Genomic DNA, 16,742 nt, shown 5'->3' with positions numbered 1-16,742 from the left:
ACTTTCACTCAATTTCAGCAGACTTAAAGAGCTTCATTAAGCGATCCTAATGCTTTAACGATCGCTATAAAGCCGCGGGACATTTATGTAGCTGTCTTTCCTGACATGGTTGCCGCGGCCAAGCGCCGCTTCATAGCGGGAGCCTTCTAATTTATGACGACATCAACTGTCGTGCACGCGGGCCGACCATACGCACAGTTCCATAGACAACGCTTTCGCAGAACATCTCTGTAGCAGTCCTTCGCCATCTTCCTCCTTGGCCTGACTGGATCTGTTACGTCAGTTTACTTCCATAAACCCATTATTTTGTTCAACAAGAGAACAGCAGTGTACCAGATCCTGATAGAATTGAGTTTTCTTGCCTGCATGAATCTGTAGCGCCTCAGTATAATAGTCTTTAAATACGATGTTTTATGAAAGACAATAAATAGTGTCTCTGGTATGGTAACGTACGTCTGCTACGGCAGAGATGCAGCGCAATTAATTTGAATCTCTTATAGATCCACTTGCTGACTCTAACGGCGTAAAGAAAGAAAAATTAATTATCATTTCTCGTAATTTACATTGATCAATGTTAAATCTTCATTGATAGAAAAGTTCTAAGGTTTTTTTCACGTCAGAGTTGACTACGTATTCAGGCACTGGGAGCTGGTAAAAAAGGATAGAAATATTAGAGGTGGTCTGACCTTAGCTACCTGTCAGGCGGCCTTATCTAAAATTTTGAAATGAGTTTCCATATTAGTCTTTCGACATTTTATCTTTCGCAGTTTGAAACTCGGCACCACTAAAATAAATTTGCGCCATGATTTAGATTCCATGTTTAGCTATCCGTTTAGTGCATGAGGCACGTACCTTTTCAATAATAGATAGGGCATAATGCCCCCGAAAACGAACAAATAGTAGTCCTTAACGTCCCATCTACATTGCAGCCATTAGGTACGCAGCACAAGCTTGATTTTGACAAACATGGCCGAGGAAATCAGCCGTAACCTTCTGGATTGAATAATTGACACAGGCGTTAATTGATTTAAAGAACAATGAAAAACGCGACCACAAAATAACACTACTGCCTTTGAATTTTACTGTTGGCACTACACACGCTGGCAGATGACGTTCCCCAGGCATTCGCCATACCCACACCCTGCAATCGGATCGCCACACTGTGTACCGTGATTAGTCACTCCAAACAACGTTTTTCCACTGTACAATCATCCAATGTTTATACTCCTTGCACCACGCGAGGAGTCGTTTGGCATTTGCCGGTGTGATGTGTGGCTTATGAGCAGCCGCTCGACCATGAAATCCAAGTTTTCTCACCTCCCGCCTAACTGTCATAGTACGTGCAGTGGATCATGATGCAGTTTGGAATTCCTGTGTGACGATCTGGATAGATGTCTGCCTATTAAACATTACGACCCTCTTCAACTGTCGGCGGTCTCTGTCAGTCAACAGACGAGGTCGGTCTGTACGCTTTTGTGCTGTACGTGTCCCTTCACATTTCCACTTCACTATCACATCGGAAACAGTGGACCTAGGGACGTTAGGGGAGTGGATTCCTCCCGTACAGACGTATGAAGCAAGTGACACCAAATCACCTGACCACGTTCGAAGTCAGTGAGTTCCGCAGAGCGCCCCATTCTGCTCTCACACGATGTATAACGCCTACTAAGGTCGTTTATATTGAGCACCTGGCAGCGGGTGGGAGCACAATGCACCTAACATGAAAAACGCATGTTTTTGGGGGTGTCCGGATACTTTTGACCACATAGTGTATGTTTTGGCTTATCAGTATATGTGGATACTATCTGCGAAATATGTTGCGAATAGAATTAGTAACAACGAAGTAATAAACTTAACGTCTTGTATGTGTAGTAGTTTCTCTCGCATTCAATTTTATGACGTCATATCCCCTTACCTAATTGCCACACAGTAATGTAATTTTCCTGGTTCATACTGTCTGCAAAGCGTATCACGAATACAGTTAGTAGTAAAAAAGTAGTAAATTAAAAGGTCATGCTTCATGTGGGAGCTTTAGTGCGTAAACAGCGAAAATATAATAAGCGACAACTTTTCTCCTTTTATCATTTCGAGGTGGACATCAGCGAGAAAAATATTCGTAAAAACTTAAAATTATTTGTAAAGTTTGTTGCAAGTCTCTTACTGCAAGTCTCTGACGACTCTCATTCTCGGATACTGAATAACTAACGTAAGGGTATTCTCAAGTCGTGAGATATACTGCTTTTTCACCCCCACGGCCATTTTCCGTACGGCATTCAGCAGGCTCCTAAGTGTTTGAACGTTGATTTCTCGGAAACGCATGGTACTAGAGCAGCGTTTATTATACTAGGTATGTATCAAATACGTAAGAAATAAGAATAAAATCAAAGATTCGTTACAGTGTACGCTTCCCTCCTGAGGCACAAACTCGGCAACACCACCGTGTGAGTACTCCAGTCTAACTGGCTAATCCGATGGACAGTGCAGGCTGCTAGTTGCAGGTTGCCTATCTAATAGCTTCGAGGGGTAGTAAAATTTTGATTTTCAATATTTCACGTAATCACCGGCCAGTTTAAAAATTTAAAATGATATCTCAATCTACTCATTACGAGGTGTAATTCCGCGTTTAACGTTTAATAATATGAATCAACTACTATAGTTAGAAACTGTGCATATTTCTTGAGCCAGTTCAATTCACAGCGAGAAAATTAACGAGTCTCTATCCATCCAGTATTTGAGAACAAGACACTTAAGGCCTTCTGGTAAACTTTACACATAATTTCAAACATTTATAAAACTTTTTCTTCTTGACGTATAGTAATTAGCTTCTGTGTTATAATGTGTTAAATAGGGAAACTTTAATTATAACCGCCGGCCGAAGTGGCCGAGCGGTTCTAGGCGCTTCAGTCCGGAACCGCGCGACTGCTACGGTCGCAGGTTCGAATCCTGCCTCGGGCATGGATGTGTATGATGTCCTTAGGTTAGTTAGGTTTAAATAGTTCTAAGTTCTAGGGGACTGATGACCTCAGATGTTAAGTCCCATAGTGCTCAGAGCCATTTTTTTAAATTATAACCACACGTTATATAAAGGAAATTGACCGTCAACGTAAATCAATGCAACGTATTGCGAATACATAAACAGAAAAACCCTTTAATGTATTATTGGCGATGTGAAATGGAACTACCTTATAAAATTAATCGCGAGTAAGGGAGATGACAAACTGAAATTCATTGAAGGAATCCTCAGGTAATGCAGTTCGTCAACAAAGGAAGTAGCTTAAAAAAATGGTTCAAATGGCTCTGAGGTCATCAGTCCCCTAGAACTTAGAACTACTTAAACTCAACTAACCTAAGGACATCACACACGTCCATGCCCGAGACAGGATTCGAACTTGCGACTGTAGCGGTCCCGTGGTTCCAGACTGTAGCGCCTAGAACCGCTCGGCCACTCCGGCCGGCGAGTAGCTTACAAAACACTCGTTCGACCAATATGTGAATATTGCTCGTCGGTATGGGACTGGACCAGATAGGTGTGATGGAGACCTAGAGATAAGATCCAAAGAAGAACAGCATGTTTCTTTACAGATTTAAAGTAAGCGCGAGCGCGTCAAAGAAATGCTCAGCCAACTACAGTGGCAGATAATTCAAGAGAGGCGTTCTGCATCATGTTATGGTCTACCATCAAAGTTCCGATAGGGTGCGTTCATAGAAGAGTCAAGCAATACACTGATTGATCCTGCGTATATCTAGCGATAAGAACACCAAGATAAAATTAGAGAGATTCGAGCTACATGCAGGCTTACCAGCAAGCGTTCTTCGTGAGAACTATGAGCGGCTGCAGCAGGAATAAGTCACCTGACGTTGGTACCCTTCGCGACACAGCGTAAGGTGGTTTGTGGTGCGTAGATGTAGGCGTTTGAAGCTATTTATTTTACGTGTAAGTTCGATTTTTCAGAGAATCGGGGGTGAGGGTTAACTGGTAGAAGCGAACAAACACTTAATAGTCTGAACTGAGTGGGACGGGAACCCTTCTACTCGTCGGAGCGCGCGCGCTCGGTGAGTGGGCGATTTGCCTGCGTGCCGCCCCGGGCCTCGGGATGGCCAGGCCCGGCTGCCGTGACCGGCACTGCCTCCCCCTCCTCCTCCACCCCCTTCCCGGCGCCTCGGGAGACGCAGGAGAACAGCGCTCGGACTGTGGCCGGCACGTCGCTGTCTTCACGGGCGGCCGTGATTTATCCCCGAGCTGGAGGTGAACATGAATCAGGACGGCCGCCGCGGCCGCAACTCATCCCCGGCGACGGGCACAAAGGAAAACTTTATTACCGGCGCGGCCGCCGCTATTCACTCCGCAGCCTCAATGGGCACCGCCCCCCCTCCCCTCCCCCGCTACCCACCCACACCTCCACCCCCACTGAAGCCTCCTTCCACGGCCGTCCTCTCACCGCATCTCTCTGATCCTCCGCTGAGCGTCCTGTCAGCTTAACACTTGTGGTCGTGGCGTCAGGGCGCCCGCTCGATAGAGGCCAGTTGTTGACACAGCCTTTTGCGCTTCAGCTGGTACTTGTTCTCTTCTGACGTCTGCTCGGTGTCGACAACACCAAGTGGTGCACATGTCGTTTCGCATCTAGACCACATTCTCGTAGACAGCATTCGATGTAGACGGCTTAACTATTTCGATTCTTGAAATTTTCCCGGCGTAAAGAGTATTCAATGAAGTTTCGGGACTGCAGCCACGATATTTCGGCTGCCAACCATTAACCATCTCCAGGAGGGTGTTTGTCACTGAAGACTGTTAATTAACATCGCTAACTTTATACCAAAAACTGGCGTGGAGACGCTTGCGCAAAGGCAGCCGGTATATGAGCGACCTATGACAAGTTTATGCTATCTTCGAATATTGCTCCATCTACGCTGCGCAGGCGCATCCATAATACTATCTGTCGGAATGCGCACTCGTGGAGTTAAAATTCGCATGTCAATGTTAATAACATTATCTGTCGTTAGCCCGCATCTCGTGGTCGTGCGGTAGCGTTCTCGCTTTCCACGCCCGGGTTCCCGGGTTCGATTCCCGGCGGGGTCAGGGATTTTCTCTGCCTCGTGATCGCTGGGTGTTGTGTGATGTCCTTAGGTTAGTTAGGTTTAAGTAGTTCTAAGTTCTAGGGGACTGATGACCATAGATGTTAAGTCCCATAGTGCTCAGAGCCATTTGAACCATTTGAACCATCTGTCGTTAGACCTGTCATCAGTCATAAGATGTTTGCTTTCTCAATAAATTTAAGAAAATCAACAGGACCCATGCCTTATACAGTTGAATAGCCGCCAACGCGATTAATAAAATCTTCCGCCAATCATATTTCCACTCAATCCAGCAGCATCTCGACGATGCCAAAATTTCCGTGGCTGAATAATTCATGGAATGTCCTGTAGAGAGACATTGCTCGGCTATGGCTAACTTTTCAGCTGCGAAAGGCGAATGTGGCGCTCATGTACGATGCTTAGGTTCCAGTCCTCTGTAATCCCAAATCATCCTTTGCCAAACCGAGAAGAGCGCAAGTCTTTGTAGGTGGACAGAAGATTACTTTGACATAATGCATTTTTTCTCCACAGGACATTCCAGGCATTGTCTCGACAAGATGGAAGCCAAGGTTGCTACAGGTCCGGACGTGGCAGAGGTCGGTATGTCGGTGCTAGACACTGCAGGCTTGCACGCGTCGACGGCTACTGCTGAACAAAGACGAGGAAGCATTACTTATGGACCAAGACGCAAAAACAACCAATAATAATAATAATAATAATAATAATAATGCTAACCACAGACAAAGATGTGTAAAGGTGTACTTATCTTTCCGTTTCTTCCTGATCTGCAGGGCTGTGTTGGATTGCGACTGCTGTTGACGCTTCATGGTTCTTCTTCTCCTGTTGCTACTGATGGTTGACTGAGTGAGACTGAGGTCCCAGAGCTGCTGAGCCTGCCCTATACGCCCTTCCAATGATTTTACCAGATACTGTCATTCTACTGGCTGAAGTCTAACATATGACTGAATTAAGGGTTACTATTGGTCCCTGTCATTTTTCCCGCAGACCGCCATCTTGGAAGCGACGACAATTCCCTCTAGTAGTGCTGCTGTGTACTAGGTCAGTTGGACTCCAGACCTCATGGTGAACACACTGGATGGAGCTACTGTGTATGACAACTCCCATTGTTGAAATTAATACAGCATGCAAAATAAAGACTTACACCCATCCTGTCCAGCAGCCGAGCACAGGCTGAGTCCTTTTCCACCAATTCCAATGAAGAGGTGGCAGTCGGATGAGTTAGGTTAGTGGAGGTAGCCCAAGTGAACTTTTTTCCCGCCATTTTCTTAGGTTAGTGGAGGCAGCCCAAGTGTCCTTTCTTTCCCACCAAAATCTGAGCTTTCCGCCATTTTCTTGAGGAGGGGGGAGGGGAGGGGGTTAGGTTAGTAGAGGTAGCCAAGTTGACCCATTTTCTCGCCAAAATTTGAACTTCTCGAAATGATGTCATTGCGACGTTGCCTTATCTATAGCCACCATCTTGGATCCGCCATCGTGAATAAATTTGGGAACATTGCAATGTGGGGAGGTGGCGGCTTTGTCCTACTACTCTAACGTACTATTTGCGTTTTTGTAAACTTTTTTTACATGTAATTGTGAGAAAAAACAACCATGCACTCTATTCGTCTATAGAAAAACGAGTTTGGTCTGTTGGTAATATCCATTGTACGCGTAGTCATGCACTACTGAATTAACAGCCATTGTTGGCAGCGTTTCATCAATGTGGAATACAACGATAAGATTTTCGCGTTATCAAGCTACATATTCACATTTCATTAGACAAAGATATAAATGTAATGAAATTGTGGCAATAGTTAAGTACAACTTTTTATTCCAGAACAATTGGCGACTAGAACACTGATACCAAATTTGTTACGTTTCCCTGAAATTAGGTTGACATTAGCACAAGAAAAGCTGGAAGTGCATCAGTAATATCTTCAACAGTGAAACCGGCAACTTATCTGGAACAAGGACGGCAAAATCTGACATTAGTCGGAAGCGTATGAAACCAAAGGATTTTAAACGGCTTGTGTCTGTGATATGTTTTCCGTTACATAAAACGTACTGGTATCTGTTTAGAATGAACTGTTTCATAGGTCATTACCGTAAACAACTATTTTGAGGTAATAGTTCGATTACGGCAGGAGTTGTGAAACGTAATTATTTGTTGTTGAGTGCGTCCTCAGTATCTTTCTTCGTATGTTGCAATTTATGTCCTCTTCTGCTATAAAATTACCAGTATCCGCCTGTCAACACTATATTTATACTCTGCAAACCACTGTGAAGCTGCACGGATTCGTTTACTTTCCACTTTGTTACCATTCCATTCATATACGAAGCGTGGTAAGAGTGACTTCTCAGATGCCTCTGTGAGTGCTATAATCAGTCAAATCTTCTGTACACAGTCCTTGTGGGGGCGATAGGTAGGATGTTGTAGTATATACCTAGATTCCTCAATACTGATTAGATTATGTCAAATAGAATTGTTTCTTTTCGTTTCACATTCGTCGCTATGATGCCTGTACGTCATTTCATGGGCTTTTAACTTGTTACCCTCTAGCCTCCATTGTACCACTCTCAAGAAAATCATCTTCTACTTCGTGCACCCTTAATCAATCGACTCTCAGAATAAGGCTGGTACATAGAGGTGGTACAACTATATAATTTGCCTCACACTCATATTGTTGCGTTGTGAATCTCTGCAGTTTCTGACCCAGCAGTGGTTGATTTGTTGCGTGCTGTACTTCATATTATCACCCCAAGTACTGAAGACATTAGTAATTAGGCCATTCTACTTGGTTTTGAAACATACCAGCACATACTGTGCTAATACTTCTGGCGCTGTGTGCTTGCGAAAATCCCCATTCTAAAAATCTCAACCATGCAAGGCCTGGTGAAAACATTAACCACGAACAGTACTACTGTATTCTGATCTCTGTTCTGTCTTTCACAAAGAAGTGCAACTTTAATCACTGACATACGCCGATGGCGTGTATGTGTACGAAGTTATATTGGGGCATCCAACCATACATCAGCCAGAAAATTATGACCACCGAACAAGTTTCGATTTAAACCCGCCCAGGTGATAGCAGCGTCACCTGACGCGGAATGACTGCTAGTCAGACACACGCACGGGCGTATAGTATCAATGAGCATTCTGCCCGTGTGTAGATTGGGCAAGGCGCGCGATCTATCTGAGTTTGAACGAGGGCAGATTGTGATGGGCTGGGAGCTCGGCATGAGCATTTCGGAAACCGCACGTATTCCTGGTGTTGGAGGAGTGCTGTGGTGCGTGTCTTCAACACGTGGCGAAACCATGGTGAAACCAAGTACAGACTTCGTGCGATTGGGCGTTTAATGAAATTAAATAAAAAAATATTTACCCTTTTTTAAATTGTTTTTTGTTATTTTTATCTTTCTTTCAGTCAGTACGAACTTTGTTGTAGAACCTCTTATTTACGTGTGGTAATAAAAATTCATTTAGACAGAATTAAGTACATTTAAAATTACGTGAACTTAGTCAACTCTCTCATGCTGATAAATCATATTAACTGATTAAGATTATTTAGTTGAGAATTAAATCTTTTACATAATTCGGCCTTGGCACACATTTTCTAAATGCAGTGGTTTTTTTTAAAAAAAAATATTTACTGAATTCTTTCCCGGCGTTAGCTATTGAACACAAGACCGTCTCTATTAGCAGAAAATGGTTAAATATTGCCAAGCCGACGTTTAATTATCATTGATAAAACACACTTCACTATACATTTAAGTTATTTGAAAGAACCAACAAACTGTTAAATTTCAACGCCTATGAATGCACAAATGTGAAACTAGTAATAAATTCCGTCAGTCTCAGGATCGCTGTAAAAGAAAAACATTTTCTTAATTCACTGCTAATTTTTATCTGCTCCCGATTTACGGGTTTGGTTAATTTTTCTTAGCGGAACAATTTTTTAAATGTGCCGCCGCTGCAAATCGTTCGGTCGCGGCACAGCCCAGCAACACCAGCGATAATTGCTAAAAATGCTGAAAATTCTTTAAAGAAATATTATAGATGACATGGGCAAGCTAATTTACATTAGTGATACGCACTTTTGATAAATTATAATGTATTTAGACCACAACAATAATTCAACTTACATTAGTTTGTAATTTCTCCTCTAATGGCGGCTAAATCTAGATACAGACAGATGAAGTATACCCATTCATAAAATGCTACGTCACAGGTTCCTCTCTCTCTCAGATATCGAGGAAGAAGACAAAGAATGCACACTATGTATTCCTATTTATATCACTATCAACCGTTAATGTCTCTTTGCAATCTGCGGCTGTATTTTACATTTTTGTTATCGCAGATATTGACACATTTCGTAATTACATTATGAGTATAGAAATATTACAATCATAAATAAATCGAGAATATTACTACAGAAAATATTACAATAATAACGAATGTCCTTTACACAAAATTAAATAATATTTTTTGTTAAATAATTACAGTATATACAAATTGCTTCATAGCGGCGTATATAGTACAATTAAATTTTAGTTTATTAATAGTGTGTGTGCTGCCAGGAAACGTTACATGCGGCAACACCTCATTACAGATGTCGGGCGCCGAAGGCTGGGCAGATTGGTAAAATAGGATAGACGGTGAAATATAGCGAAACTAACATCAAACCCCCCCCCCCCCCATGAACCATGGACCTTGCCGTTGGTGGGGAGGCTTGCGTGCCTCAGCGATACAGATAGCCGTACCGTAGGTGCAACCACAACGGAGGGGTGTCTGTTGAGAGGCCAGACAAACGTGTGGTTCCTGAAGAGGGGCAGCAGCCTTTTCAGTAGTTGCAAGGGCAACAGTCTGGATGATTGACTGATCTGGCCTTGTAACAATAACCAAAACGGCCTTGCTGTGCTGGTACTGCGAACGGCTGAAAGCAAGGGGAAACTACAGCCGTAATTTTTCCCGAGGGCATGCAGCTTTACTGTATGATTGCATGATGATGGCGTCCTCTTGGGTAAAATATTCCGGAGGTAAAATAGTCCCCCATTCGGATCTCCGGGCGGGGACTACTCAAGAGGATGTCGTTATCAGGAGAAAGAAAACTGGCGTTCTACGGATCGGAGCGTGGAATGTCAGATCCCTTAATCGGGCAGGTAGGTTAGAAAATTTAAAAAGGGAAATGGATAGGTTGAAGTTAGATATAGTGGGAATTAGTGAAGTTCGGTGGCAGGAGGAACAAGACTTCTGGTCAGGTGAATACAGGGTTATAAACACAAAATCAAATAGGGGTAATGCAGGAGTAGGTTTAATAATGAATAGGAAAATAGGAATGCGGGTAAGCTACTACAAACAGCATAGTGAACGCATTATTGTGGCCAAGATGGATACGAAGACCACACCTACTACAGTAGTACAAGTTTATATGCCAACTAGCTCTGCAGATGACGAAGAAATTGAAGAAATGTATGATGAAATAAAAGAAATTATTCAGATTGTGAACGGAGACGAAAATTTAATAGTCATGGGTGACTGGAATTCGAGTGTAGGAAAAGGGAGAGAAGGAAACATAGTAGGTGAATATGGACTGGGGGACAGAAATGAAAGAGGAAGCCGCCTGGTAGAATTTTGCACAGAGCACAACATAATCATAACTAACACTTGGTTTAAGAATCATGAATGAAGGTTGTATACATGGAAGAACCCTGGAGATACTAAAAGGTATCAGATAGATTATATAATGGTAAGACAGAGATTTAGGAACCAGGTTTTAAATTGTAAGACATTTCCAGGGGCAGATGTGGACTCTGACCACAATCTATTGGTTATGACCTGTAGATTAAAACTGAAGAAACTGCAAAAAGGTGGGAATTTAAGGAGATGGGACCTGGACAAACTAAAAGAACCAGAGGTTGTACAGAGATTCAGGGAGAGCATAAGGGAGCAATTGACAGGAATGGGGGAAATAAATACAGTAGAAGAAGAATGGGTAGCTTTGAGGGATGAAGTAGTGAAGGCAGCAGAGGATCAAGTAGGTAAAAAGACGAGGGCTAGTAGAAATCCTTGGGTAACAGAAGAAATATTGAATTTAATTGATGAAAGGAGAAAATATAAAAATGCAGTAAGTGAAACAGGCAAAAAGGAATACAAACGTCTCAAAAATGAGATCGACAGGAAGTGCAAAATGGCTAAGCAGGGATGGCTAGAGGACAAATGTAAGGATGTAGAGGCCTATCTCACTAGAGGTAAGATAGATACCGCCTACAGGAAAATTAAAGAGACCTTTGGAGATAAGAGAACGACTTGTATGAATATCAAGAGCTCAGATGGAAACCCGGTTCTAAGCAAAGAAGGGAAAGCAGAAAGGTGGAAGGAGTATATAGAGGGTCTATACAAGGGCGATGTACTTGAGGACAATATTATGGAAATGGAAGAGGATGTAGATGAAGACGAAATGGGAGATAAGATACTGCGTGAAGAGTTTGACAGAGCACTGAAAGACCTGAGTCGAAACAAGGCCCCCGGAGTAGACAATATTCCATTGGAACTACTGACGGCCGTGGGAGAGCCAGTCCTGACAAAACTCTACCATTTGGTGAGCAAGATGTATGAAACAGGCGAAATACCCTCAGACTTCAAGAAGAATATAATAATTCCAATCCCAAAGAAAGCAGGTGTTGACAGATGTGAAAATTACCGAACTGTCAGTTTAATAAGTCACAGCTGCAAAATACTAACACGAATTCTTTACAGACGAATGGAAAAACTAGTAGAAGCCAACCTCGGGGAAGATCAGTTTGGATTCCGTAGAAACACTGGAACACGGGAGGCAATACTGACCTTACGACTTATCTTAGAAGAAAGATTAAGGAAAGGCAAACCTACGTTTCTAGCATTTGTAGACTTAGAGAAAGCTTTTGACAATGTTGACTGGAATACTCTCTTTCAAACTCTAAAGGTGGCAGGGGTAAAATACAGGGAGCGAAAGGCTATTTACAATTTGTACAGAAACCAGATGGCAGTTATAAGAGTCGAGGGACATGAAAGGGAAGCAGTGGTTGGGAAGGGAGTAAGACAGGGTTGTAGCCTCTCCCCGATGTTGTTCAATCTGTATATTGAGCAAGCAGTAAAGGAAACAAAAGAAAAATTCGGAGTAGGTATTAAAATTCATGGAGAAGAAATAAAAACTTTGAGGTTCGCTGATGACATTGTAATTCTGTCAGAGACAGCAAAGGACTTGGAAGAGCAGTTGAATGGAATGGACAGTGTCTTGAAAGGAGGATATAAGATGAACATCAACAAAAGCAAAACAAGGATAATGGAATGTAGTCTAATTAAGTCGGGTGATGCTGAGGGAATTAGATTAGGAAATGAGACACTTAAAGTAGTAAAGGAATTTTGCTATTTGGGGAGCAAAATAACTGATGATGGTCGAAGTAGAGAGGATATAAAATGTAGACTGGCAATGGCAAGGAAAGCGTTTCTGAAGAAGAGAAATTTGTTAACATCGAGTATAGATTTAAGTGTCAGGAAGTCCTTTCTGAAAGTATTTGTATGGAGTGTAGCCATGTATGGAAGTGAAACATGGACGATAAATAGTTTGGACAAGAAGAGAATAGAAGCTTTCGAAATGTGGTGCTACAGAAGAATGCTGAAGATTAGATGGGTAGATCACATAACTAATGAGGAAGTATTGAATAGGATTGGGGAGAAGAGAAGTTTGTGGCACAATTTGACCAGAAGAAGGGATCGGTTGGTAGGACATGTTCTGAGGCATCAAGGGATCACCAATTTAGTATTGGAGTGCAGCGTGGAGGGTAAAAATCGTAGAGGGAGACCAAGAGATGAATACACTAAGCAGGTTCAGAAGGATGTAGGTTGCAGTAGGTACTGGGAGATGAAAAAGCTTGCACAGGATAGAGTAGCATGGAGAGCTGCATCAAACCAGTCTCAGGACTGAAGACCACAACAACAACAACAACATCAAACATCAATGCTGGGAGGATCACATGTGTGTCTGAATACACAGTGCATCGAACACTTCCAACGATGCGCCTCCACAGCCGACGACCCATGAGTGTGTCAATATTAACACGACATCGGCAACTACGACTGAAATGCGCACGTCACCATCGGCACTGAACGCTGGTGGGAGGGCACGAATCCGTTCCAGGGGAACCGCTTGTTGACACCTGTACCGCGGGACGGAGGCAAGCTGGCGGCGACTCCATTATGCTGTGGGGAACATTCACGTGGCCATCCATGCGTCCAGCGAACCGCGTACAACCCACCATGACGGCCAAAGCGATTAGTTGCAGACCATGTTCACCCCTTCATGAGGATCAGGTTCCCTTACTGCAGAGGCATTTTTCAGCAACGTAATGCGCCGTGTCACAATGGAGCGTTTTGATGAACACAGAGACGAGTTCCAGTTGATACACTGGCCCCCAAACCTGCCAGATCTGAACCCGATAGAATACATCTGGGATGTAATTGAATGTGGCTTTAAAGTCCATCTCTCCCCTCCCCGGAATTTACGAGAATTAGGTAACCTGGGTGAGCAGATGCGGTCCCAGTTTCCTCCAGCGACCGGCTATCAGGTAGGTGGTCGTAATATTCTGGATGATCAGTGTAACTTCTCGGTACTTCACTTTATCTACCAAACAGTGCATGTATCGTGGTCTGAATCTAGCAGTATTTACCACTGTGATTTGAAGTCTACTGAACAAATTTCGATTAACTCACTACTCTTCTCTGGATCGTCTTAATACAGTTTACGGTCTCAGTGACTTTCAATAAAATCGTCGATCTTGGCGTCTCTTCCCGTACACGGGGCTAGTATAAGCAGTGAATACTTCTCGGTCATATGAAGATTGTTTGGGCAATATTTTTGTGTAAAAATGGTTCCTCCAAATCGCTGTAATTTTTATAACTTTCTAAAGCCTTGCCATCCACGCAACACGTTTCGCTTAATGTATCAAACGGGGAAATATATTACCATGCTTTAGTTTTATTGCTTTGGAAATACGTTCCAGAAGTGACTGGCGAATATAACTGAATGTACGCTTCTTGTTGAAACTGGCACACACTACAATGATTGTCTAATTTCAGTATCTTTCTTACTTCAAATACTGCACTTACATAGCCACGTAATTTTTTCATGACGTCTTATTTCATTGAGTATTTCTCCCATTACCTCGCCATGTCTCGTACTTCAGAGATCTTCCCGTCCAAAATGCTGCATTGGTTTTCTTTTGAATGTAATTAGTGTCTCGTACATGTCTTTTTAACATCTTTCCACGGTCTCACTTTCACTTCTCTGGTCTAATACGCAGCTATCCTTGACTCTTTTGCATAATTCATAATGACATGTGACAGCTATTTTGCTTTTCTTAGTTTGTGGTTACTTTTGCATGAATGATTCATGCCATGCATTTCTAAATTCATGGATGCTTTTCACGAGTTCTGCATCTACATCTACATGGATACTCTGCAAAGCACATTTAAGTGCCTGGCACAGGGTTCATCGAACCACCTTCACAATTCTCTATTATCCCAATCTCGTATAGCGCGCGGAAAAAACGAACACATATATCTTTCCGTACGAGCTCTTATTTCCGTTATTTTATCTTGGTGATCGTTCCCCCCCTATGTAAGTCGGTGTCAACAAAATATTTTTGATTCGGAGGAGAAAGTTGGTGATTGGAATTTCGTGAGAAGATTCCGTCGCAACGAAAAATGCCTTTCTTTTAATGATTTCCAGCCCAAAAAGTCTGTATCATTTCTGTGACACTCTCTCCCATATTTCGCGATAATACAAAACGTTCTGCATTTCTTTGAAATTTTTCGATGTACTCCGTCAGTTCTATCTTGTAAGGATCCCACACCGCGCAGCAATATTCTGAAAGAGGACGGACAACCGTAGAGTAGGCAGTCTCCTTAGTAGGCCTGTTACATTTTCTAAATGTCCTGCCAATAAAACGCAGTTGTTAATACGCAGTCCGTTCTCATTATTTATTCTTTCCTAATACACACTGGCAGTACAAGATTTTTAATTGTTGTCTGGGACAAAGGACAACATCGCCACGTCATTTTGCATACGTCCATCACTTAGGATGCATGATTGAAGATACTCTGTACCCTTGCTAGTCATTCCCTTTCGTGTTCCAATCGCAACTGAGGTGAGGGGGGAAACGACTGTCTGGAGGAATATGCTTCCGCACTATCCCTGATTTGTCTTAGCTTGTCCTTGCGGTATGTTTGTGGTAGTACGATCCTAGTGAAGTCTGTCGAAAATGCGGGTTGTCTACACTTTCTGAAGAGTATTTGAGTTCTTGCAGCATTTCCGTAACACTCGCGTGTCGATCTAACCTACTAGTAATAAACCTAGCAACGGGCCTCCGAGTTGATTCAGGGTCTTTCTTTTTTACCCAACCTGTGGGGTTCCCAGACATTCAAGTAGTGCCCAAAGAAAGGGTCACATAAGTGTTCTGTGCGTGGTCTCGCTTATAAATGAACTGCACGTTCCTAGAATTCTCCCACCAAACTGAAGTCGACCGTTCGCCTTCCCTATAACTCGTCCTATTTCACCTCTCCTAGATGTTAAATCGAACTGGCTGTGTCAAGCAGCCCACCACTAACACTTACTCGAATATAACATGGCTGTTCTTCCTCTTCATGAGCATGAAGATACATGTGTGCGCCGTGCGGGGTAGCCGAGCGGTCTGGGGCGTTTTCTCAAGGTCCGCGCAGCTTCCCCGTCGGAGGTTCGAGTCCTCCCTCGGGCATGGGTGTGTGTGTGTATGTGTGTGTGTGTGTGTGTGTGTGTCGTCCTTAGCGTAAGTTAGTTTAAGTAGTGTGTAAGCTTAGGGACCGATGACCTCAGCAGTTCGGTCCCATAAGACTTTACCACAGATTTCCATTTTACGTGTGTGCTCGTGAAACCACGTCGCTCGGCTTAAGAGCAACTTGGACCCGCACACAGGCGCGTGCGGTTGGTGATGCGACCTGACGTTTCTCGACTGTTGATGCAGCCTGCGTTTACCTGCGAGCGGACGGGAGGTAACCCGCGGCGGGAATCCGCTGCGGACGGCATGGGAGGGACACACGCCGGCCGAATATGGAGTTGCGACCAATCGGGCTGGCAGTTTGGCGTTAGTTTAACGACGTGCTGTTGGTTTAGGAGAATTACCCCGGGTCGTTACCTGGCGGGCGCCCGCGGCCTATCCATATGCATGAGCGCTGGCGGCGGCGGCGGCGGCGGTGGCGCTGGCCACGTGATTCATGCGGACCCGCTGGCACTCCCTGGCGCGGCGGGCGCCGGCGCCGATCCTGGACCCCCTCCTCTCTAGCGGAAGACACATCTTACTAGAAACCCGTCCGCGGCCGCTTTGCGAAAGAAGCGGCGACACTTCCCGCGCAACCCACCCATCATTTTGCACAACAATGGGCGGGCATACAGCGCAAGCTGTGGCTGCTCTGTTCGGGCGATGGGACTGGGAAGTACTGTACCATCCACCATACTCCACGGACTTAAGTTCACAATGGCTCTGAGCACTATGGGACTTAACTTCTGAGGTCATCAGTCCCCTAAAACTTAGAACTACTTAAACCTAACTAACCTAAAGATATCACACACATCCATGCCCGAGGCAGGGTTCGAACCCGG

At 43.8% G+C, this 16,742-nt stretch overlaps 1 protein-coding gene across 1 annotated transcript; it reads left to right on the top strand.

Moving 5' to 3' along the window:
- The first annotated feature begins 4,252 nt into the window (after positions 1-4,252).
- Positions 4,253-16,425, top strand: LOC124777499 (homeobox protein Hox-D9-like). Its single transcript, XM_047252945.1, has 2 exons — positions 4,253-4,470; positions 16,257-16,425. Exons 1-2 carry the CDS (start codon positions 4,253-4,255, stop codon positions 16,423-16,425), a joined length of 387 nt encoding a protein of 128 aa, XP_047108901.1.
- Positions 16,426-16,742: the final 317 nt, after the last annotated feature.

This window comes from Schistocerca piceifrons, chromosome 1, assembly GCF_021461385.2.
Source record: "Schistocerca piceifrons isolate TAMUIC-IGC-003096 chromosome 1, iqSchPice1.1, whole genome shotgun sequence".
NCBI lineage: Eukaryota > Metazoa > Arthropoda > Insecta > Orthoptera > Acrididae > Schistocerca > Schistocerca piceifrons.
The sequence above is the reverse complement of the archived record's forward strand: the minus strand, read 5'-3'. Positions and strand labels throughout refer to the sequence as shown.

Coding starts and splice junctions, on each gene's coding strand:
- LOC124777499 (XM_047252945.1), top strand. CDS start 4,253: ATGAATCAGGACGGCCGCCGCGGCCGCAACTCATCCCCGGCGACGGGC. Junction 4,471..16,256: donor GATCCTCCGCTGAGCGTCCT/GTCAGCTTAACA, acceptor CTGTTGGTTTAG/GAGAATTACCCCGGGTCGTT.